The sequence below is a fragment of the Nerophis lumbriciformis genome, linkage group LG25 (assembly GCF_033978685.3).
Source record: "Nerophis lumbriciformis linkage group LG25, RoL_Nlum_v2.1, whole genome shotgun sequence".
Taxonomy (NCBI): domain Eukaryota; kingdom Metazoa; phylum Chordata; class Actinopteri; order Syngnathiformes; family Syngnathidae; genus Nerophis; species Nerophis lumbriciformis.
In genome coordinates this window covers 3890319-3916667 of record NC_084572.2, presented here as the reverse complement: position 1 = coordinate 3916667, position 26349 = coordinate 3890319, and the positions used below count along the sequence as shown (strand labels likewise).

Below are 26349 nucleotides of genomic sequence, written 5' to 3'. Positions count from 1 at the left end.
TGAACGGTTTAGGAGAAAACACGAAAAAAATAAAAATAAAATTTTGAAACATAGTTTATCTTCAATTTCGACTCTTTAAAATTCAAAATTCAACCGACAAAAAGAAGAGAAAAACTAGCTAATTTGAATCTTTTTGAAAAAATTAAAAAAAGAATTTATGGAACATCATTAGTCATTTTTCCTGATTAAGATACATTTTAGAATTTTGATGACATGTTTTAAATTGGTTAAAATCCAATCTGCACTTTGTTAGAATATTTAACAAATTGGACCAAGCTATATTTCTAACAAAGACAAATCAGTATTTCTTCTAGATTTTCCAGAACAAAAATGTTAAAAGAAATTCAAAATAATTTGAAACAAGATTTAAATTTGATTCTACAGATTTTCTAGATTTGCCAGAATATTTTTTTTGAATTTTAATCATAGTAAGTTTGAAGAAATATTTCACAAATATTCTTCGTCGAAAAACCAGAAGCTAAAATATTTATTATTCTTTACAATAAAAAAATTAAAAAAATTACTTGAACATTGATTTAAATTGTCAGGAAAGAAGAGGAAGAAATTTAAAAGGTAAAAAGGTATATTTGTTTAAAAATCCTAAAATCATTTTTAAGGTTGTATTTTTTCTCTAAAATTGTATTTTAAAAGTAATAAGAAGCAAAGTAAAAAATAAATGAATTTATTTAAACAAGTGAAGACCCATCCATCCATCCATTTTCTACCGCTTATTCCAAGTGAAGACCAAGTCTTTAAAATATTTTCTTGGATTTTCTAATTCTATTTGAGTTTTGTCTCTTTTAGAATTAAAAATGTCGAGCAAAGCGAGACCAGCTTGCCAGTAAATAAATACAATTTAAAAAATAGAGGCAGCTCACTGGTAAGTGCTGCTCTTTGAGCTATTTTTAGAACAGGCCAGCGGGCGACTGATCTGGTCCTTACGGGCTACCTGGTGACCGCGGGCACCGCGTTGGTGACCCCTGCCCTAGTATATACAATAATATAAACCAAGTCATCGTATTTCATTTAGGATTATTTTATATCTTCATTTAAATAAAAAATATATTTTAATCTTTTTTAGATACAGTCAATAAATAACGTGAACATGTATCATAACATGGAAATCTAAGAGAACGTGTTGTGGATGATTGTGGACTGGGAATTTTTTTAATTGTATTTTTTTATACATTTTTATTAAAAAAAAAAAAAAAAGTTTTTCCGACGTATTACATTTTAGACGATTTCTCTTCTTAGTTATTATTTCTCCGGCTGTAGAAAAGACCCGCTCACAGGGCACAGAGGAGGCGACACAGTTGGCGTATCGGTCACGTGACCAAAACAGCTCATGATCGGTCACGTGACTTTCTAAAAGCGGTACGCGCACCGACACAGGGTTTTGCTCTATGAGCTCGACGCATGCGCCGATGCATCGGTGTTGCCGGACCCATCACTAGGATTCGCAAATCATTGTATTCTGTTTTTATTTACCATTCACACAACGTGACAACCGGTTTTGGGGTTTGTAATACGTGCAAATGAGAGTCAGGACTGTAAGAAAAGAGGTAGACAGCACCGATGTCATTATCATTTCGGGAGCCCGTCAACGCCAGAGGGAATTACCCAGGTGACGTGATGACATGGTGACATCGTGCTTCTCCACTCACCCGATACGGGAAGGCGATGTCATCACACGACACATCAGAGCTGTCAGCGGCGAGCATTCCTGTGACGGAAAGACGGATACAGAGCTTGCGGCCTCCCGGCGCTTTATCATGAACCGTGAGGAGGTCGGCCTCCATCTTGTACACCGTCTTGCCTGAAGTGACCCCCGTCTGCAAAGCTGTCGTTGCGAATGGCGGTCACGGCCCAGACGCGGACGCACGCCATGCGTACAAAGAACTAAGTCTCCCAGTCGGTTTTAGCCAGCGGGTGAAATGTCAGTGTCCTTCTACTGCGGAGCATGGAGTGACGACGAAGACGACGACGACGACGACGACGAGCACAGTTCCCCCGGCAGCGCCTATGGAGACGACCTGCATCTGGACGTGGGGACTCTGATCGTCTCGCCCTCCTCGGAGTACCTGGTGGAGAGCGTCATGGGGTGCGGGGCCTTCGGAACCGTCGTCCACTGCAAGAACGTGTCCAACAACGACTCCGTGGCTCTGAAGATCATCATGGAGACCAAGTTCAACGTCGACGCCCGGAAAGAGGTAACAGATCCACTTGCTCGCTCGACGCCTAAACCCGCTGTCTTCCTAGGTCACCTGTCACGTCCACACACTGACAGGATGTACACCCTGAAGGTGAAGGGACATCTACAACACAAAAATACTCTATATGGCCAGTGCACTTTGCTGTTTTTAGGGATCTGATACAAAAACGGTAGTCCAAAATCCCCTGTATGATAGGTGTGTTTGTAGTTTTAGGGATCTAATGCAAAAACAATGGTCAAAAATCCCCTGTATGACAAGTGTGCTTTGCCGTTTTTAAGGATCCAAGGCAAAAACAGTAGTCCAAAATCCCCTGTATGACAAGTGTGCTTTGCGGTTTTTAAGGATCCAAGGCAAAAACAGTAGTCCAAAATCCCCTGTATGACAAGTGTGCTTTGCAGTTTTTAAGGATCCAAGGCAAAAACAGTAGTCCAAAATCCCCTGTATGACAAGTGTGCTTTGCCGTTTTTAAGGATCCAAGGCAAAAACAGTAGTCCAAAATCCCCTGTATGACAAGTGTGCTTTGCAGTTTTTAAAGTTCTAAGTCAACAACAGTAGTCAAAAATCCCCTGTATGACAACTTGACAAATGTGCTTTGCAGTTTTTAAGGTTTTAAGGCAACAACAGTAGTCCAAAATCCCCTGTATGACAAGTGTGCTTTTCAGTTTTTAAGGATCCAAGGCAAAAACAGTAGTCCAAAATCCCCTGTATGACAAGTGTGCTTTGCAGTTTTTAAGGATCCAAGGCAAAATCAGTAGTTCAAAATCCCCTGTATGACAACTTGACAAATGTGCTTTGCAGTTTTTAAGGATCCAAGGCAAAAACAGTAGTCCAAAATCCCCTGTATGACAAGTGTGCTTTGCAGTTTTTAAGGTTCTAAGGCAACAACAGTAGTCAAAAATCCCCTGTATGACAAGTGCGCTTTGCAGTTGTTAAGGATCTAATACAAAAACAATGGTTAAAAAATCCCCTGTATGACAAGTGCGCTTTGCAGTTGTTAAGGATCTAATACAAAAACAATGGTTAAAAAAATCCCCTGTATGACAACTTGACAAATGTGCTTTGCAGTTTTTTAAAATCAAATGCCAAAACCAAGATCAAAAATTCCGTGTATGACAAGTGCGCTTTGCAGTTTTTAAGAATCAAATGCCAAAACCAAGGTCAAAAATCCCCTGTACGATCAGTGCGCTTTGCAGTTTTTAAGGATCTAATGCAAAAACAATGGTTAAAATATCCCCTGTATGACAAGTGTGCTTTGCCGTTTTTAAGGTTCTGAGGCAAAAACAGTAGTAAAAAATTCCCTGTATGACAAGTGTGCTTTGCAGTTTCAAAGGATCTAAATCAAAAACAGTAGTCTAAAATTCCCTGTATGACAAGTGTGCTTTGCCGTTTTTAAGGATCTAAGGCAAAAACAGTAGTCAAAAATCCCCTGTATGACAAGTGCGCTTTGCAGTTGTTGAGGATCTAATGCAAAAACAATGGTTAAAAAAATCCTGTGTGACAAGTGTGCTTTGCAGTTTAAGGATCCAAGGCAAAAACAGTAGTCCAAAATCCCCTGTATGACAAGTGTGCTTTGCAGTTTTTAAGGATATAATGAAAAAACAATGGTTAAAAAATTCCCTCTATGACTAGTGTGCTTTGCAGTTTTTAAGGATCTAAAGCAAAAACAGCAGTCTAAAATCCCCTGTATGACAAGTGTGCTTTGCAGTTTTTAAGGTTCTAAGTCAACAACTGTAGTCAAAAATCCCCTGTATGACAACTTGACAAATGTGCTTTGCAGTTTTTAAGGATCCAAGGCAAAAACAGTAGTCCAAAATCCCCTGTATGACAAGTGTGCTTTGCAGTTTTTAAGGATCCAAGGCAAAAACAGTAGTCCAAAATCCCCTGTATGACAAGTGTGCTTTGCAGTTTTTAAAGTTCAAAGTCAACAACAGTAGTCAAAAATCCCCTGTATGACAACTTGACAAATGTGCTTTGCCGTTTTTAAGGATCCAAGGCAAAAACAGTAGTCCAAAATCCCATGTATGACAAGTGTGCTTTGCAGTTTTTAAGGATCCAAGGCAAAAACAGTAGTCCAAAATCCCCTGTATGACAAGTGTGCTTTGCAGTTTTTAAGGTTCTAAGGCAACAACAGTAGTCCAAAATCCCCTGTATGACAAGTGTGCTTTGCAGTTTTTAAGGATCCAAGGCAAAAACAGTAGTCCAAAATCCCCTGTATGACAAGTGTGCTTTGCAGTTTTTAAGGTTCTAAGGCAACAACAGTAGTCCAAAATCCCCTGTATGACAAGTGTGCTTTGCCGTTTTTAAGGATCCAAGGCAAAAACAGTAGTCCAAAATCCCCTGTATGACAAGTGTGCTTTGCAGTTTTTAAAGTTCTAAGTCAACAACAGTAGTCAAAAATCCCCTGTATGACAACTTGACAAATGTGCTTTGCAGTTTTTAAGGTTTTAAGGCAACAACAGTAGTCCAAAATCCCCTGTATGACAAGTGTGCTTTGCAGTTTTTAAGGATCCAAGGCAAAAACAGTAGTCCAAAATCCCCTGTATGACAAGTGTGCTTTGCAGTTTTTAAGGTTCTAAGGCAACAACAGTAGTCCAAAATCCCCTGTATGACAAGTGTGCTTTGCCGTTTTTAAGGATCCAAGGCAAAAACAGTAGTCCAAAATCCCCTGTATGACAAGTGTGCTTTGCAGTTTTTAAAGTTCTAAGTCAACAACAGTAGTCAAAAATCCCCTGTATGACAACTTGACAAATGTGCTTTGCGGTTTTTAAGGTTCTAAGGCAACAACAGTAGTCCAAAATCCCCTGTATGACAAGCGTGCTTTGCAGTTTTTAAGGATCCAAGGCAAAAACAGTAGTCCAAAATCCCCTGTATGGCAAGTGTGCTTTGCGGTTTTTAAGGATCCAAGGCAAAAACATTAGTCCAAAATCTCCTGTATGACAAGTGTGCTCTGCAGTTTGTAAGGATCCAAGGCAAAAACAGTAGTCCAAAATCCCCTGTATGACAAGTGTGCTTTGCAGTTTTTAAGGTTCTAAGGCAACAACAGTAGTCAAAAATCCCCTGTATGACAACTTGACAAATGTGCTTTGCAGTTTTTAAGGATCTAAGGCAAAAACAGTAGTCCAAAATCCCCTGTATGACAAGTGCACTTTGCAGTTTTTAAGAATCAAATGCCAAAACCAAGGTCAAAAACCCCCTGTATGACAGGTGTGCTTTGCAGCTTTTAAGGTTCTAAGGCAATAACAGTAGTCAAAAATCCCCTGTATGACAAGTGCGCTTTGCAGTTGTTAAGGATCTAATGCAAAAACAATGGTTAAAAAAATCCTGTGTGACAAGTGTGCTTTGCAGTTTTTAAGGATCCAAGGCAAAAACAGTAGTCCAAAATCCCCTGTATGACAAGTGTGCTTTGCAGTTTTTAAGGTTCTAAGGCAACAACAGTAGTCAAAATCCCCTGTATGACAAGTGTGCGTTGCAGTTGTTAAGGATCTAATGCAAAAACAATGGTTAAAAAAACTCCCCTGTATGACAAGTGTGCTTTGCCGTTTTTTAAAATCAAATGCCAAAACCAAGATCAAAAATTCCCTGTATGACAAGTGCGCTTTGCAGTTTTTAAGAATCAAATGCCAAAACCAAGGTCAAAAATCCCCTGCATGACAAGTGCGCTTTGCAGTTTTTAAGGATCTAATGCAAAAACAATGGTTAAAAAGCCCTTGTATGACAGCTGTGCTTTGCAGTTTTTAAGGATCTAAGGCAAAAACAGTAGTCCAAAATCCCCTGTATGACAAGTGCACTTTGCAGTTTTTAAGAATCAAATGCCAAAACCAAGGTCAAAAAACCCCTGTATGACAGGTGTGCTTTGCAGCTTTTAAGGTTCTAAGGCAATAACAGTAGTCAAAAATCCCCTGTATGACAAGTGCGCTTTGCAGTTGTTAAGGATCTAATGCAAAAACAATGGTTAAAAAAATCCTGTGTGACAAGTGTGCTTTGCAGTTTTTAAGGATCCAAGGCAAAAACAGTAGTCCAAAATCCCCTGTATGACAAGTGTGCTTTGCAGTTTTTAAGGTTCTAAGGCAACAACAGTAGTCAAAATCGCCTGTATGACAAGTGTGCGTTGCAGTTGTTAAGGATCTAATGCAAAAACAATGGTTAAAAAAACTCCCCTGTATGACAAGTGTGCTTTGCCGTTTTTTAAAATCAAATGCCAAAACCAAGATCAAAAATTCCCTGTATGACAAGTGCGCTTTGCAGTTTTTAAGAATCAAATGCCAAAACCAAGGTCAAAAATCCCCTGTATGACAAGTGCGCTTTGCAGTTTTTAAGGATCTAATGCAAAAACAATGGTTAAAATATCCCCTGTTTGACAAGTGTCCTTTGCAGTTTTTAAGGTTCTAAGGCAAAAACAGTAGTAAAAAATTCCCTGTATGACAAGTGTGCTTTGCAGTTTCAAAGGATCTAAATCAAAAACAGTAGTCTAAAACTCCCTGTATGACAAGTGTGCTTTGCCGTTTTTAAGGATCTAAGGCAAAAACAGTAGTCAAAAATCCCCTGTATGACAAGTGCGCTTTGCAGTTGTTGAGGATCTAATGCAAAAACAATGGTTAAAATATCCCCTGTATGACAAGTGTGCTTTGCCGTTTTTAAGGTTCTAAGGCAAAAACAGTAGTAAAAAATTCCCTGTATGACAAGTGTGCTTTGCAGTTTCAAAGGATCTAAATCAAAAACAGTAGTCTAAAATTCCCTGTATGACAAGTGTGCTTTGCCGTTTTTAAGGATCTAAGGCAAAAACAGTAGTCAAAAATCCCCTGTATAACAAGTGTTTTGCAGTTTTTAAGGATATAATGAAAAAACAATGGTTAAAAAATTCCCTGTATGACAAGTGTGCTTTGCCGTTTTTAAGGTTCTAAAGCAAAAACAGCAGTCTAAAATCCCCTGTATGACAAGTGCGCTTAGCAGTTTTTAAGAATCAAATGCCAAAACCAAGGTAAAAAATCCCCTCTATGACAAGTGTGCTTTGCAGTTTTTAAAGATCCAAGGGAAAAACAGTAGTCCAAAATCCCCTGTATGACAAGTGTGCTTTGCAGTTTTTAAAGTTCTAAGTCAACAACAGTAATCAAACATCCCCTGTATGACAACTTGACAAATGTGCTTTGCAGTTTTTAAGGATCCAAGGCAAAAACAGTAGTCCACAATCCCCTGTATGACAAGTGTGCTTTGCAGTTTTTAAGGATCCAAGGCAAAAACAGTAGTCCAAAATCCTCTGTATGACAAGTGTGCTTTGCTGTTTTTAAGGTTCTAAGGCAACAACAGTAGTCAAAAATCCCCTGTATGACAACTTGACAAATGTGCTTTGCAGTTTTTAAGGATCCAAGGCAAAAACAGTAGTCCAAAATCCCCTGTATGACAAGTGTGCTTTGCAGTTTTTAAGGTTCTAAGGCAACAACAGTAGTCAAAAATCCCCTGTATGACAAGTGCGCTTTGCAGTTGTTAAGGATCTAATACAAAAACAATGGTTAAAAAATCCCCTGTATGACAAGTGCGCTTTGCAGTTGTTAAGGATCTAATACAAAAACAATGGTTAAAAAAATCCCCTGTATGACAACTTGACAAATGCCATAACCAAGATCAAAAATTCCCTGTATGACAAGTGCGCTTTGCAGTTTTTAAGAATCAAATGCCAAAACCAAGGTCAAAAATCCCCTGTACGACAAGTGCGCTTTGCAGTTTTTAAGGATCTAATACAAAAACAATGGTTAAAATATCCCCTGTATGACAAGTGTGCTTTGCAGTTTTTAAGGTTCTAAGGCAAAAACAGTAGTAAAAAAATTCCCTGTATGACAAGTGTGCTTTGCAGTTTCAAAGGATATAAATCAAAAACAGTAGTCTAAAATTCCCTGTATGACAAGTGTGCTTTGCCGTTTTTAAGGATCTAAGGCAAAAACAGTAGTCAAAAATCCCCTGTATGACAAGTGCGCTTTGCAGTTGTTGAGGATCTAATGCAAAAACAATGGTTAAAAAAAATCCCGTGTGACAAGTGTGCTTTGCAGTTTTTAAGGTTCTAAGGCAAAAACAGTAGTAAAAAATTCCCTGTATGACAAGTGTGCTTTGCAGTTTCAAAGGATCTAAATCAAAAACAGTAGTCTAAAATTCCCTGTATGACAAGTGTGCTTTGCCGTTTTTAAGGATCTAAGGCAAAAACAGTAGTCAAAAATCCCCTGTATGACAAGTGTGCTTTGCAGTTTTTAAGGATATAATGAAAAAACAATGGTTAAAAAATTCCCTGTATGACAAGTGTGCTTTGCAGTTTTTAAGGATCTAAAGCAAAAACAGCAGTCCAAAATCCCCTGTATGACAAGTTCGCTTAGCAGTTTTTAAGAATCAAATGCCAAAACCAAGTTAAAAAATCCCCTCTATGACAGGTGTGCTTTGCAGTTTTTAAGGTTCTAAGGCAACAACAGTAGTCACAAATCCCCTGTATGAAAAGTGTGCTTTGCAGTTTTTAAGGATGTAAGGCAAAAACAGTAGTCAAAAATCCCCTGTATGACAAGTGCGCTTTGCAGTTGTTAAGGATCTAATGCAAAAACAATGGTTAAAAAATCTCCTGTATGATAAGTGTGCTTTGCAGTTTTTAAGGATCTAATGCAAAAACAATGGTTAAAAAATCCCCTGTATGACAAGTGTGCTTTGCAGTTTTTAAGGATCTAATGCAAAAACAATGGTTAAAGAATCCCCTGTATGACAAGTGTGCTTTGCAGTTTTTAAGATTCTAATGCAAAAACAGTAGTAAAAAAAATCCCCTGTACGACAAGTGTGCTTTGCAGTTTTAAAGGATCCAAGGCAAAAACAGTAGTCAAAAATTCCCTGTTTGACAGGTGTGCTTTGCCGTTTTTAAGAATCAAATGCCAAAACCAAGGTCAAAAATCCATTGTATAACAAATGTGCTTTGCAGTTAAGGATCTAATGCAAAAACATTGGTTAAAAAAGTCCCTGTATGACAAGTATGCTTTGCCGTTTTTAAGGATCTAATGCAAAAACAATGGTTAAAATATCCCCTGTATGACAGGTGTGCTTTGCGGTTTTTAAGGATCTAATGCAAAAACAGTAGTCAAAAATTCTGTGTATGAGGTGTGCTTTGCAGTTTTAAAGGATCTAATGCAAAAACAGTAGTCAAAAATTCCCTTTGCAGTTTTTAAGAATCAAATGCCAAAACCAAGGTCAAAAATCCCCTGTATGACAAATGTGCTTTGCAGTTGTTAAGGATCTAATGAAAAAACAATGGTTAAAAAAGTCCCTGTACAACAAGTGTGCTTTGCAGTTTTTAAGGATCTAAGGCAAAAACAGAAGTCAAAAATCCCCTGTATGACAAGTGTGCTTTGCAGTTTTTAAGGATCTAATGCAAAAACAATAGTTAAAAAATCCTCTGTATCACAAGTGTGTTTTGCAGTTTCTAAGGATCTAAGGCAAAAACAGTAGTCAAAAATCCTGTGTATGTGCAGTTTTTAAGGATCTAAGGCAAAAACAGGAGTCAAAAATCCCCTGTCTGACAAGTGCGCTTTGCAGTTTTTAAGGATCTAATGCAAAAACAATGGTTAGAAAATCCCCTGTATGACAAGTGTGCTTTGCAGTTTTTAAGGATTTAATCCACAAACGTAGTAAAAAAATAAATAAATAAAAATCTCTAACAGGTGCACTTCATTTTTAAGGATCTAACTAAAAAAAAAAACCTGGTCAAAGATCCTCCACATGACAGAAGTGCTTTCTATTAAAAAACCAATACACGACTACTTTTGAGGACAAACTACACAGACGCTGGTCAAAGATCTTCTATACAACAGGAGTGCCCTGCTGTTTTTGAGGACCAACTGCATAAAGGCTAGTCGGAAGATTTCGTGGCCATGTGCATTTTGCTCTTTTTATGGATCCTGAAAACAGGAGTACATACACAAACAAAATAAATCACAGGTGCGCAAAGCTGTTTTTGGGATCTTATAAAAACATTAGTCAAAGATCTTCGACAAATGTGCTTTGCTGTTTTTAAAGACCTAAACCTAAAGAAAACATGGTCAAAGATCCTTTACATTACAGGAGCACTTTCTGTTGAAAGATCAATATGACAGAAGTGTCCTGCTGTTGTTAGGAACCAAATCCTAGTCAATGTTTTGAATGTTAGGAGCTCCCTGCGGTTTTTAAGGACCAACTACACAAATACTAGTCAACCACCTCTGGCAGGAGCACCTGCTGTTTTTTATTTTTTTTAATCACAAATACAAGTCAAAGATGTCTATGACATGAGTGCCAGCTGTTTTTGAGGACCATCTACCATCTGTTTCAAGAGCAGGCTGCTGTTTTTAAGAACCAATGACACAAATACTAGTCAAACACAAATACACAAAAACTAGTCCAGATTTTTTAGAACCAACTACACAAATACTGGTCAAAATATCAATGTCAAGAGTGCAAATATTGCTGTTTTTATGAACCAACAACACAAAAACTAATCCTGATTTTTTTTAAAGAACCAACTACACAATGATTCCTGTTTTTGAATAACCAACAACACAAATACTAGTCAAAGATGTCTATGACGTGAGTGCCAGCTGTTTTTGAGGACCATCTACGTCAAGAGTGTGCTGCTGTTTTTAAGAACCAACAACACAAATACTATTCAAACATAAATACACAAAAACTAGTCCAGATTTTTTAGAACCAACTACACAAATACTGGTCAAAATATTGATATCAAGAGTGCAAATATTGCTGTTTTTATGAACCAACAACACAAAAACTAATCCTGATTTTTTTTAAAGAACCAACTACACAATGATTCCTGTTTTTGAATAACCAACAACACAAATACTAGTCAAAGATGTCTATGACGTGAGTGCCAGCTGTTTTTGAGGACCATCTACGTCAAGAGTGTGCTGCTGTTTTTAAGAACTAACAACACAAATACTATTCAAACAAATACACAGAAACTAGTCCAGATTTTATAAAACCAACTACTCAAATACTGGTCAAAATATCGATGTTGAGTGAAAATATTGCTGTTTTTATGAACCAACTACACAATTGCTTCTGTTTTTAAGAACCAACTACACAAATACTGGTCAATATATTGTTGTCAATAGTGCAAATATTGCTGTTTTTATGAACCAGCAACACAAAAACACAAACTAATCCTGATTTCTTTAATAATCAACTAAGAAATACTAGTCAAACACAAATACACAAAAACTAGTCCAGATTTTTTAGAACCAACTACACAAATACTGGTCAAAATATCGATATCAAGAGTGTAAATATTGCTGTTTTTATGAACCAACAACACAAAAACTAATCCTGATTTTTTTTTAAAGAACCAACTACACAATGATTCCTGTTTTTGATTAACCAACAACACAAATACTAGTCAAAGATGTCTATGACGTGAGTGCCAGCTGTTTTTGAGGACCATCTACGTCAAGAGTGTGCTGCTGTTTTTAAGAACCAACAACACAAATACTATTCAAACATAAATACACAAAAACTAGTCCAGATTTTTTAGAACCAACTACACAAATACTAGTCAAAATATTGATATGAAGAGTGCAAATATTGCTGTTTTTATGAACCCACAACACAAAAACTAATCTTGATTTTTTTAAAGAACCAACTACACAATGATTCCTGTTTTTGAATAACCAACAACACAAATACTAGTCAAAGATGTCTATGATGTGAGTGCCAGCTGTTTTTGAGGACCATCTATGTCAAGAGTGTGCTGCTGTTTTTAAGAACCAACAACACAAATACTATTCAAACACAAATACACAAAAACTAGTGCAGATTTTATAAAACCAACTACACAAATACTGGTCAAAATATCGATGTCAATAGAGCAAATATTGCTGTTTTTATGAACAAACAACACGAAAACACAAAAACCAATCCTGATTTTTTTTTAAACCAACTACACAAATACTGGTCAAAATATCGATGTCAAAACTGCAAATATTGCTGTTTTTATGAACCAACAACACAAAAACACAAAAACTAATCCTGATTTCTTTAATAACCAACTAACAAATACTAGTCAAACACAAATACACAAAAACTAGTCCGGGTTTTTTAGAACCAACTACACAAATACTGGTCAAAATATCGATATCAAGAGTGCAAATATTGCTGTTTTTATGAACCAACAACACAAAAACTAATCCTGATTTTTTTTAAAGAACCAACTACACAATGATTCCTGTTTTTGATTAACCAACAACACAAATACTAGTCAAAGATGTCTGACATGAGTACCAGCTGTTTTTGAGGACCATCTACCATCTATGTCAAGAGCAGGCTGCTGTTTTTAAGAACCAACAACACAAATACTAGTCAAACACAAATACACAAAAACTAGTCCAGATTTTTTAGAACCAACTACACAAATACTGGTCAAAATATCGATATCAAGAGTGCAAATATTGCTGTTTTTATGAACCAACAACACAAAAACGAATCCTGATTTTTTTTTTTAAAGGACCAACTACACAATGATTCCTGTTTTTGAATAACCAACAACACAAATACTATTCAAAGATGTCTATGACGTGAGTGCCAGCTGTTTTTGAGGACTATCTACGTCAAGAGTGTGCTGCTGTTTTTAAGAACCAACAACACAAATACTATTCAAACACAAATACACAAAAACTAGTGCAGATTTTATAAAACCAACTACACAAATACTGGTCAAAATATCGATGTCAATAGAGCAAATATTGCTGTTTTTATGAACAAACAACACGAAAACACAAAAACCAATCCTGATTTTTTTTTAAACCAACTACACAAATACTGGTCAAAATATCGATGTCAAAACTGCAAATATTGCTGTTTTTATGAACCAACAACACAAAAACACAAAAACTAATCCTGATTTCTTTAATAACCAACTAACAAATACTAGTCAAACACAAATACACAAAAACTAGTCCGGGTTTTTTAGAACCAACTACACAAATACTGGTCAAAATATCGATATCAAGAGTGCAAATATTGCTGTTTTTATGAACCAACAACACAAAAACTAATCCTGATTTTTTTTAAAGAACCAACTACACAATGATTCCTGTTTTTGATTAACCAACAACACAAATACTAGTCAAAGATGTCTGACATGAGTACCAGCTGTTTTTGAGGACCATCTACCATCTATGTCAAGAGCAGGCTGCTGTTTTTAAGAACCAACAACACAAATACTAGTCAAACACAAATACACAAAAACTAGTCCAGATTTTTTAGAACCAACTACACAAATACTGGTCAAAATATCGATATCAAGAGTGCAAATATTGCTGTTTTTATGAACCAACAACACAAAAACGAATCCTGATTTTTTTTTTAAAGAACCAACTACACAATGATTCCTGTTTTTGAATAACCAACAACACAAATACTATTCAAAGATGTCTATGACGTGAGTGCCAGCTGTTTTTGAGGACTATCTACGTCAAGAGTGTGCTGCTGTTTTTAAGAACCAACAACACAAATACTATTCAAACACAAATACATAAAAACTAGTCCAGATTTTATAAAACCAACTACACAAATACTGGTCAAAATATCGATGTCAAGAGTGCAAATATTGCTGTTTTTATGAACCAACTACACAATTGCTTGTTTTTAAGAACCAACTACACAAATACTAATCAAAATATCGTTGTCAATAGTGCAAATATTGCTGTTTTTATGAACAAACAACACGAAAACACAAACCAATCCTGATTTTTTAAAGAACCAACTACACAAATACTGGTCAAAATATCGATGTCAAGACTGCAAATATTGCTGTTTTTATGAACCAACAACACAAAATCACAAAAACTAATCTTGATTTCTTTAATAACCAACTAACAAATACTAGTCAAACACAAATGCACAAAAACTTGTCCAGATTTTTTAGAACCAACTACACAAATGCTGGTCAAAATATCGATGTCAAGAGTGCAAATATTGCTGTTTTTATGAACCAACAACAAAAAAACGAATCCTGATTTTTTTTTTAAGAACCAACTACACAATGATTCCTGTTTTTCAATAACCAACAACACAAATACTAGTCAAAGATGTCTATGATGTGAGTTCCAGCTGTTTTTGAGGACCATCTACGTCAAGAGTGTGCTGCTGTTTTTAAGAACCAACAACACAAATACTATTCAAACACAAATACATAAAAACTAGTCCAGATTTTATAAAACCAACTACACAAATACTGGTCAAAATATCGATGTCAAGAGTGCAAATATTGCTGTTTTTATGAACCAACTACACAAATACTGGTCAAAATATCGTTGTCAATAGTGCAAATATTGCTGTTTTTATGAACAAACAACACGAAAACACAAAAACCAATCCTGATTTTTTAAAGAACCAACTACACAAATACTGGTCAAAATATCGATGTCAAGACTGCAAGTATTGCTGTTTTTATGAACCAACAACACAAAATAACAAAAACTAATCTTGATTTCTTTAATAACCAACTAACAAATACTAGTCAAACACAAGTGCACAAAAACTTGTCCAGATTTTTTAGAACCAACTACACAAATGCTGGTCAAAATATCGATGTCAAGAGTGCTAATATTGCTGTTTTTATGAACCAACAACAAAAAAACGAATCCTGATTTTTTTTTTAAGAACCAACTACACAATGATTCCTGTTTTTCAATAACCAACAACACAAATACTAGTCAAAGATGTCTATGATGTGAGTTCCAGCTGTTTTTGAGGACCATCTACGTCAAGAGTGTGCTGCTGTTTTTAAGAACCAACAACACAAATACTATTCAAACACACACAGAAACTAGTCCAGATTTTATAAAACCAACTACACAAATACTGGTCAAAATATCGATGTCGAGTGAAAATATTGCTGTTTTTATGAACCAACTACACAATTGCTTCTGTTTTTAAGAACCAACTACACAAATACTGGTCAATATATCGTTGTCAATAGTGCAAATATTGCTGTTTTTATGAACAAACAACACGAAAACACAAAAACCAATCCTGATTTTTTAAAGAACCAACTACACAAATACTGGTCAAAATATCGATGTCAAGACTGCAAATATTGCTGTTTTTAGGAACCAACAACACAAAATCACAAAAACTAATCTTGATTTCTTTAATAACCAACTAACAAATACTAGTCAAACACAAATGCACAAAAACTTGTCCAGATTTTTTAGAACCAACTACACAAATACTGGTCAAAATATCGATATCAACAGTGCAAATATTGCTGTTTTTATGAACCAACAACACAAAAACTAATCCTGATTTTTTTTTTAAAGAACCAACTACACAATAATTCCTGTTTTTGAATAACCAACAACACAAATACTAGTCAAAGATGTCTCTGACGTGAGTGCCAGCTGTTTTTGAGGACCATCTACCATCTATGTCAAGAGCAGGCTGCTGTTTTTAAGAACCAACAACACAAATACTAGTTAAACACAAATACACAAAAACTAGTCCAGATTTTTTAGAACCAACTACACAAATACTGGTCAAAATATCGATATCAAGAGTGCAAATATTGCTGTTTTTATGAACCAACAACACAAAAACTAATCCTGTTTTTTTTTTTTTTAAACCAACTACACAATGATTCCTGTTTTTGAATAACCAACAACACAAATACTATTCAAAGATGTCTATGACGTGAGTGCCAGCTGTTTTTGAGGACCATCTACGTCAAGAGTGTGCTGCTGTTTTTAAGAACCAACAACACAAATACTATTCAAACACAAATACATAAAAACTAGTCCAGATTTTATAAAACCAACTACACAAATACTGGTCAAAATATCGATGTCAAGAGTGCAAATATTGCTGTTTTTATGAACCAACTACACAAATACTGGTCAAAATATCGTTGTCAATAGTGCAAATATTGCTGTTTTTATGAACAAACAACACGAAAACACAAAAACCAATCCTGATTTTTTAAAGAACCAACTACACAAATACTGGTCAAAATATCGATGTCAAGACTGCAAATATTGCTGTTTTTATGAACCAACAACACAAAATCACAAAAACTAATCTTGATTTCTTTATTAACCAACTAACAAATACTAGTCAAACACAAATGCACAAAAACTGGTCCAGATTTTTTAGAACCAACTACACAAATGCTGGTCAAAATATCGATGTCAAGAGTGCAAATATTGCTGTTTTTATGAACCAACAACAAAAAAACGAATCCTGATTTTTTTTTAAGAACCAACTACACAATGATTCCTGTTTTTCAATAACCAACAACACAAATACTAGTCAAAGATGTCTATGATGTGAGTTCCAGCTGTTTTTGAGGACCATCTACGTCAAGAGTGTGCTGCTGTTTTTAAGAACCAACAACACAAATACTATTCAAACACATACACAGAAACTAGTCCAGATTTTATAAAACCAACTACACAAATACTGGTCAAAATATCGATGTCGAGTGAAAATATTGCTGTTTTTATGAGCCAACTACACAATTGCTTCTGTTTTTAAGAACCAACTACACAAATACTGGTCAATATATCGTTGTCAATAGTCCAAATATTGCTGTTTTTATGAGCAAACAACACAAAAACATCTTAATTTTTTTAAGATCAAACTACACAATTATTCCTGTTTTTTAATAACCAACAACACAAATACTGGTAAACACAAATACACAAAATTTAGTCCCAAATTTTTAAGAACCAACTATACAATTGCTTCTGTTTTAAAGAACCAACTACACAAATACTGGTCAAAATATTGATGTCAAGAGTGCAAATATTGCTGTTTTTATGAATTAAGAACACAAAAACTAATGCAGATTTTTTTAAAGAATACACAATTATTCCTGTTTAATAACCAACAACACGAATACTGGTCAAACACAAATACACAAAAACTAGTCCCAAATTCTTAAGAACCAACTACACAATTACTGCTGTTTTTGAGTATTACCCAAACCCTGGTCAAAGATCTTCTATATGACATGAGTGGTGTGCTGTCTCTCTAGGTAGAGACCCTAGAGTTGCTGAAAAACTTCAACTTGGAAAAATACAACATCGTCAAATGGTATGGCTCTTTCGTCCACGAGGGCCACTACTGCCATGAGTTTGAGAAGCTGGACATGAGCCTCTACCAGTACCAGACCACTATGAAAGCGTGTCTGGAGCTCAGGGAGATCCGGCCCATTCTGCAGCAGGTTTGCGTCAACATTTGGACCGACAGAATTGTCCTACTTTGTGTGACATGAACATGATTCTCTCACAATTTCAGGTGGCTCTATCTCTGCAGCTCCTAAAGAGCCTCGGGATAGCCCACACAGACCTGAAACCAGACAATATTATGCTAGTAGATCATGTGCATCAGCCGCTGAGGGTTAAAGTCATTGATTTTGGTACGGCCATTCTGATTTCAGACCGCTGCAAGGGCCCCGAACTGCAGACGCTGTGGTTCAGGTACACTTTCACTTTCGACGTCTTTTTCGGTGCTGGTTTCTTTATGATATTTCTCAAAGGTCCCCAGAGATCCTGCTGGGGGCTTCCTTCAACGAGGCCATCGACATCTGGTCTCTCGGCTGTATTGCGGCGGAACTCTTCATGGGCAAAGCGTTGTTCCCCAGCAACGACGAGTTCGACATGGTGAGTCTTACTCTAAATGGTCCGTGGTTTCATTTCCAACATGCACCAAAATGATTCTCCCGATAGATGAGACACATACTGCGCATCATAGGAAAGCCGCCAAACCACCTGCTGAACACCGGGGCGTACACCAAACAGTTCTTCCAACATTACAGTGCAAGGAGCGAGCAAAAGAAGCCTGACCTTTGGATATTTAGGGTACGCAAAGTTGCATCCGTCTATTTTGTTTTGAGTCTAGAGTAATCAATTACTGCGATCCACCCTATTTAGTCATACTTGCACACTTGGGCTTGCAGACCCTGCACCCTCAACAGCCTCACTGACCTTCTGGAGGTAAGTTTCTGCAAACTCCGGCCAAAGATCCTCAGTATGAGAGACGCGCCGCCCCGATCCCGATCAGACTGTCCTGACGTTTTTGTTTCCGAGGGCTCCGAGGAACTCAGCGGAGAGGACGCCCGAGCCGACGACCTGGACAAGAGGAGCTTCGTGGAGCTGCTGGTGAAGATGCTGCAACTGGATCCCACGGAAAGGATCAAACCGCAGCAGCTCCTCCAGCATCCCTTCATCACGATGAGCCACCTGGTCGGGGACTTTACCGACTGCCAATAGTAAGAAGCCCGGATGGTCTTGTGTGGTTCCTGGGGGTAGATAACCTGACTAAGGCCTTGGTTGTTTTCCAGTGTCAAATCCTCCAGAGACCTCCTCAACGAACATTTAGCCCAGTCCGTTTTAAACCAAGGAGACGTCCAGCAGTCAGAAACCGCTTGACAACGCGCCAGACGGTTGAGGATTCATAGAAAACCAGGACAAACAAAGACTGTTTTGTTTTGTGGAATGTATTTTATCGAAACAAAAAAACAATATACAGAAACTACAGCGTTGTAAATCTACTTTGTCGGGTTAGTTTATACGGGCACTCCTTGTCACGCACCACAGGACAGGACAGGAAGTCCCATTCAATTTAGATAAGTGCTTTTTAATCCCCCTGTAGAACATTGAATACATCTCAGCTTCCATGGCTAGCACAGGTTCAATGCTCTGTTAGTGTCATGACTTGGACTGTGGAGTTTTTGTTTTCCCAAGATGCAAGAGAATTTGGATCGGACATGGCTTGAAGGTGGGTACATGATTTATTTAACACTATAACTACAAAGAAAGGATCAAACAAAAAGCGCGCACAGGGGCGGAGGTACAAAACTAGACTATAAAACACAAAACTTGCACATTGGCAGAAACTATGAACAATTAAACAAAACACTAACTGGCTTAATAAACAAACTTACTGTGGCATGGGATCGTGAACAGGGCTTGAAACGTGAGGATAGCAGGGTGAGAAAGGCTATGACTCCAGGACGAACAACAGAAAATGAAAAGCTTAAATAACACAGACATGATTAACGAAAAGAGGTGCGTGACTCAAAACGTGAAACAGGTGCGTGACGTGACAGGTGAAAACTAATGGTTGCTATGGTGACAAACAAGAGTGCACAATGAGTCCAAACGTGGAACAGGTGAAACTAATGGGCAATCATGCAAACAAGACAAGGGAGTGAAAAGCCAGAAACCAAAGATTCCTATAACTAAACAAAAACATGACTTAAAACAAAACATGATTACACAGACATGACAGAGCCCCTCCCTTAAGGACAGATACCAGATGTCCATAAAAAAAAAAATTAACAAGAGTCATGGGAGGGGGACATGGCGGTGGGTCACCAGACCACGTGTCCCCGTATCCACCGGGGCAGAGTTAGGTGGCGGCGGCGAGTGGAACGCCGCTGCAGCAGGCGAGGCGGGCGCCCAGGGAATGGCCACATTCGTGGCCGACTGGGAGGTGGGCGCCCTTGGCGTGGCGGGCGACCAGGTAGCGGCCATATCCGTGGCCGACGAGGAGGGAGGCGCGTCGTCATCGTGGCAGGCGTGGAAGCAGCAGATGATGCAGGCAGCGAAGCTCGGCGTGGCGCGTCAGGCGGCGAAGCTCGGCGTGGCGCGTCAGGCGGCGAAGCTCGGCGTGGCGCGTCTTGGTCTTGGCCTAGGCGTGGGTCTTGGTCTTGGCATGGCGGGTCTTGGTCTTGGTGTGGGTCTTGGTCTTGGTGTGGGTCTTGGTCTTGGTCTTGGTGTGGGTCTTGGTCTTGGTGTGGGTCTTGGTCTTGGCATGGCGGGTCTTGGTCTTGGCATGGCGGGTCTTGGTCTTGGTGTGGGTCTTGGTGTCGTCGAGCTGCGACTGGCGGGACTTGGCGTGGAGGGTCTTGGTCTTGGACTTGGCGTGGAGGGTCTTGGTCTTGGCATGGCGGGTCTTGGTCTTGGCATGGCGGGTCTTGGTCTTGGCATGGCGGGTCTTGGTCTTGGTCTTGGCATGGCGGGTCTTGGTCTTGGCATGGCGGGTCTTGGTCTTGGCATGGCGGGTCTTGGTCTTGGTCTTGGTCTTGGCATGGCGGGTCTTGGTCTTGGCATGGCGGGTCTTGGCATGGCGGGTCTTGAACAGGGCTTGAAACGCGAGGATAGCAGGGTGAGAAAGGCTATGACTCCAGGACGAACAACAGAAAATGAAAAGCTTAAATAACACGGACATGATTAACGAAAACAGGTGCGTGACTCAAAACGTGAAACAGGTGCGTGACGTGACAGGTGAAAACTAATGGTTGCTATGGTGACAAACAAGAGTGCACAATGAGTCCAAACGTGGAACAGGTGAAACTAATGGGCAATCATGCAAACAAGACAAGGGAGTGAAAAGCCAGAAACCAAAGATTCCTATAACTAAACAAAAACATGACTTAAAACAAAACATGATTACACAGACATGACAGTTAGTGGCTTTAGCCCATCTCTTCAAACCAATAACGATGTCATCCATACATTTTTGAATGTACCGTAATTCTCCTTAAACACAGGAAGCATCTAAAAGCGCAATGCTGTACAAACAAGGACCAAATGCACCATACCGACATGAATGTCAGCCATTATTTTGTATTCTCTCCCTAAATGCCACCTCAGCATGTGGTATTCTGCACATGCACTGACAGGACATACATACTGAAGGTGCGTTAAGAAGAATGAACATGGGTTCGCTGCAGAGCACAAGCAAGCCTGGCAATCAATGTTCTTCAGTTTTTTTTCCCCCAGAAACTACTGCCAAAAGGTTAGGTGCAATCTGCTTTTTCTGCACTTTTAATGATCTAGTTGTTTTTAAGGTGTGACGGCTATGATTTTGCCAGAAAAAGTCACACAAAGTCTGACGCTATTTTTAACATTTATTGCCAATTGTCTGATAAGAAATGGCACAATTCCAACAGGTTTTAGCTCCCGTGCACACAATCTCGTGTCTGGAATGCCTGGCAAACATCAGGACAAGGGCATTGCTCTGCTGTTGAATGTTCTTCAGTTTATTTTTTCCAGAAACTACTACCAAAATGATAGGTGCACTCTGCTTTTTCTGCACTTTTAACGATCTAGTCCAGGGGTCGGCAACCCAAAATGTTGAAAGAGCTATATTGGACCAAAACTACAAAAACAAATCTGTCTGGAGCCGCAAAAAATTAAAAGCCATATTACATACAGATAGTGTGTCATGAGATATAAATTGAATTAAAGCTGCAGCGTTGGTCGGGCCCGCGTATTTGGCAGGTGCTAGTCCTAAGTGTCCCAATACTTTTGTCCAGTTTTAGTAGTACGTGTCCCAATACTTTTGTCAAGTTGTAGTCCTAAGTGTCCCAATACATTTGTCCAGTGTAGGTGTCCCAATACTTTTGTCCGGTGGTAGTCATAAGTATCCCAATACTTTTGTCCGGTGGTAGTCATAAGTGTCCCAATACTTTTGTCCGGTGGTAGTCATAAGTATCCCAATACTTTTGTCCGGTGGTAGTCATAAGTGTCCCAATACTTTTGTCCGGTGGTAGTCATAAGTATCCCAATACTTTTGTCCGGTGGTAGTCATAAGTATCCCAATACTTTTGTCCGGTGGTAGTCATAAGTGTCCCAATACTTTTGTCCGGTGGTAGTCATAAGTATCCCAATACTTTTGTCAGGTGGTAGTCATAAGTGTCCCAATACTTTTGTCCGGTGGTAGTCATAAGTATCCCAATACTTTTGTCCGGTGGTAGTCATAAGTGTCCCAATACTTTTGTCCGGTGGTAGTCATAAGTGTCCCAATACTTTTGTCCGGTGGTAGTCATAAGTATCCCAATACTTTTGTCCGGTGGTAGTCATAAGTGTCCCAATACTTTTGTCCGGTGGTAGTCATAAGTATCACAATACTTTTGTCCGGTGGTAGTCCTAAGTGTCCCAATACTTTTGTCCGGTGGTAGTCATAAGTATCCCAATACTTTTGTCCAGTGGTAGTCATAAGTGTCCCAATACTTTTGTCCGGTGGTAGTCATAAGTGTCCCAATACTTTTGTCCGGTGGTAGTCATAAGTGTCCCAATACTTTTGTCCGGTGGTAGTCATAAGTATCCCAATACTTTTGTCCGGTGGTAGTCATAAGTGTCCCAATACTTTTGTCCGGTGGTAGTCATAAGTATCCCAATACTTTTGTCCGGTGGTAGTCATAAGTATCCCAATACTTTTGTCCGGTGGTAGTCATAAGTGTCCCAATACTTTTGTCCGGTGGTAGTCATAAGTGTCCCAATACTTTTGTCCGGTGGTAGTCATAAGTATCCCAATACTTTTGTCCGGTGGTAGTCATAAGTGTCCCAATACTTTTGTCCGGTGGTAGTCATAAGTATCCCAATACTTTTGTCCGGTGGTAGTCATAAGTGTCCCAATACTTTTGTCCGGTGGTAGTCATAAGTGTCCCAATACTTTTGTCCGGTGGTAGTCATAAGTGTCCCAATACTTTTGTCCGGTGGTAGTCATAAGTGTCCCAAGACTTTTGTCCGGTGGTAGTCATAAGTGTCCCAATACTTTTGTCCGGTGGTAGTCATAAGTGTCCCAATACTTTTGTCCGGTGGTAGTCATAAGTATCCCAATACTTTTGTCCGGTGGTAGTCATAAGTGTCCCAATACTTTTGTCCGGTGGTAGTCATAAGTGTCCCAATACTTTTGTCTAGTGTACCTACCTAGTCTGCATTGTGTGGGCACGCTGGTGCTTCCTGCTTTTAAGCAGCCATCTTAAAAAAACAGCAGCGCAGCAGCATCAGCGCAGCGGTTCTTTGAAGGGTCATAAAATCAAAACCGGAGCAGTTAGAAAAACGCTGTTCTGTACTTTTTCACAAGTGTTCAATCTCTCTCCTGTGTTAGTTTGAAGCCGAAACGACAAACGCGCTCAGAGGAGATAGTTTTTGAAGGAAGGTGACCGGTTTTTACAAAAAAAATGTGTTTTGAAGGGGGAATAGCAAACTTCCTGTTGATTTTTGCTGGGGGTTGTCAATCTATGAAATGTAGGTCTAAGTGAGACCTACATAGAGGTTTTTGTTTCATGTCTCTCCGACCTTTCCAGTGGGAGTTACAGGCAGTTTTGTCATTTTTTTCTTCCGAGGAGCAGTTTTTTCAGCGTTTTATTCAAAAATTGCTCTAGAGCGCAATTTTTAAATTTGGGGTTAGGTTTTTTATTAGATCGCAATTTTTGCCAGTCCTGATGTGTGTCTTCAGTTCGGTGAGTTTTGAAGCGTGTTAAGGGGGTCAAATTACAGCTCAAAGAGGCAAAAGTGACTGTTTTTAGTACTTTTTTGTCTTGAAGGGGGAATTGTCAACTTCCTGTTGATTTCTGTCCAATGATATACAGTTATGAAAACTAGGTCTAAGTCAGACCTACATACAGGTTTTTGTTTCATGTCTCTCCGATCTTCCTAGTGGGAGATATAGGCAGTCTAGTTTGTTTTTTTTCTAGGGGGCGCTAGAGCGCAATTTTGAGTTTTGGGGTTCGGTTTTTTTTTTTAAATGTAATTTTCGCAGGTCCTGATGTGTGGGTCAAATATGGTGAGTTTTGAAGCATGTTAAGTGGTTCAAATTACAGTTTGTTGTGGCGGCGGAAGAATAAAGAATAATAATAAAACCTTACAAATACAATAGGTCCTTATGTCCCATTGCATAAGGACTCCCTTTGGGAGTCCTTATACAATGGGCCATGCGGGCCCTAATTAAGAGGACTTAAAGGAAACTAAATGAGCTCAAATATAGCTACAAATGAGGCATAATGATGCAATATGTACATATAGCTAGCCTAAATAGCATGTTAGCATCGATTAGCTTGCAGTCATGCAGTGACCAAATATGTCTGATTAACACTCCACACAAGTCAATAACATCAACAAAACTCACCTTTGTGCATTCATGCACAACGTTAAAAGTTTGGTGGACAAAATGAGACAGAAAAAGAAGTGGCATAAAACACGTCGTAGAACGTCGGAGAAAGTTATACATGTAAACAAACTACGGTGAGTTCAAGGACCGCCAAAATGAGTAGGTCAAAACGGCGCTCGCCAAATACTCGAATCAGTGAAGCATGTTTAATATAAACAGTGTGCTTTACAACAATTATGGGAGGTTTGTGTCATGTGTGTCCTACAGAAACCATATTAAAACAATAGATTTTTTTTCCCCTCATCTTTTTCCATTTTTCATACATTTTTTAAAAAGCTCCAGAGAGCCACTAGGGCGGCACTAAAGAGCCGCATGCGACTCTAGAGCCGCAGGTTGCCGACCCCTGATCTAGTCTGACAGGAGTGCTCTTCTGTTTTTACAAAACTGCAAAAATAAAAATATATATGATGAGTGCTATGCCGTTTTCAAGGACATTTAAAAAAAATGTTAGCTCCATTTTGCTTTATATTGATTTTTTTTTTTTTTTTTTTTTTTAGAATCGAACCAGATCACCTGACAGGATTTCCCTTTTAATGTAACTACATGGTGCATCACCACTGCAAAATCATAGCCGTCACACCTTAAAAATAAGGTTGTTGTTTTTTACATGAAAACAAATTAAAGTAACATAATGTATTGAGCCTCCAGAAAAAGTCACACAAAGTCTGATGCTATTTTTAACTTTTATTGCCAATTATAAGATAACAAACGGCACAATTCCAACAGGTTTTAGCTCCCGTGCACACACTTTTGTGTCTGGCATGCCTGGCAAACATCAGGACAAGAGCACTGCTCTGCTGTTGAATGTTCTTCAGATTATTTTTTTCCAAAAACTACTGCCAAACAGTTAGGTGCACTCTGCTTATTCTGCACTTTTAACGATCGAGTCTGACAGTCTGAATTTTTAAGAACCAACTATACAATTGCTTCTGTTTTTAAGAACCAACTACACAAATACTGGTCAAAATATCGATGTCAAGAGTGCAAATATTACTGTTTTTATGAATTAAGAACACAAAAACTAATGCAGATTTTTTTAAAGAACCAACGACACAATTATTCCTGTTTAATAACCAACAACATGAATACTGGTCAAACGCAAATACACAAAAACTAGTCCCAAATGTTTAAGAACCAACTACACAAATACTGGTCAAAATATCGATGTCAATAGTCCAAATATTGCTGTTTTTATGAGCAAACAACACAAAAACATCATAATTTTTTAAGAACCAACTACACAATTATTCCTGTTTTTTAATAACCAACAACACAAATACTGGTAAACACAAATACACAAAATTTAGTCACAAATTTTTAAGAACCAACTACAGAATTGCTTCTGTTTTTAAGAACCAACTACACAAATACTGGTCAAAATATCAATGTCAAGAGTTCAAATATTACTGTTTTTATGAATTAAGAACACAAAAACTAATGCAGATTTTTTTAAAGAACCAACTACACAATTATTCCTGTTTAATTACCAACAACACGAATACTGGTCAAACACAAACACACAAAAACTAGTCCCAAATGTTTAAAAACCAACTACACAAATACTGGTCAGAATATCGATGTCAATAGTCCAAATATTGCTGTTTTTATGAACAAACAACACAAAGACACACACAAAAAAAATCCACATTTTTTAAGAACCAACTACACAATTATTCCTGTTTTTTAATAACCAACAACACAAATACTGGTCAAACACAAACACAAAAATTAGTCACAAATTTTTAAGAACCAACTAAACAATTGTTTCTGTTTTTAAGAACCAACTACACAAATACTGGTCAAAATATCGATGTCAAGAGTGCAAATATTGCTGTTTTTATGAATTAAGAACACAAAAACTAATGCAGATTTTTTTAAAGAACCAACTCCACATTTATTCCTGTTTAATAACCAACAACATGAACACTGGTCAAACACAAATACACAAAAACTAGTCCCAAATGTTTAAGAACCAACTACACAAATACTGGTCAAAATATCGATGTCAATAGTCCAGATATTGCTGTTTTTATGAGCAAACAACACAAAAACATCTTAATTTTTTAAGAACCAACTACACAATTATTCCTGTTTTTTAATAACCAACAACACAAATACTGGTAAACACAAATACACAAAATTTAGTCACAAATTTTTAAGAACCAACTAC

At 38.0% G+C, this 26349-nt stretch overlaps 1 protein-coding gene across 1 annotated transcript; it reads left to right on the top strand.

The window, feature by feature from the left end:
- Positions 1 to 1646: 1646 nt before the first annotated feature.
- Positions 1647 to 18731, top strand: LOC133621983 (homeodomain-interacting protein kinase 1-like). The gene is made up of 8 exons (XM_061984482.1): positions 1647 to 2210; positions 17251 to 17439; positions 17514 to 17695; positions 17755 to 17878; positions 17945 to 18076; positions 18149 to 18211; positions 18305 to 18486; positions 18559 to 18731. The coding sequence occupies exons 1-8, from the start codon at positions 1935 to 1937 to the stop codon at positions 18644 to 18646; spliced, it is 1236 nt and encodes a 411-aa protein (XP_061840466.1). The 5' UTR covers positions 1647 to 1934; the 3' UTR covers positions 18647 to 18731.
- Positions 18732 to 26349: the final 7618 nt, after the last annotated feature.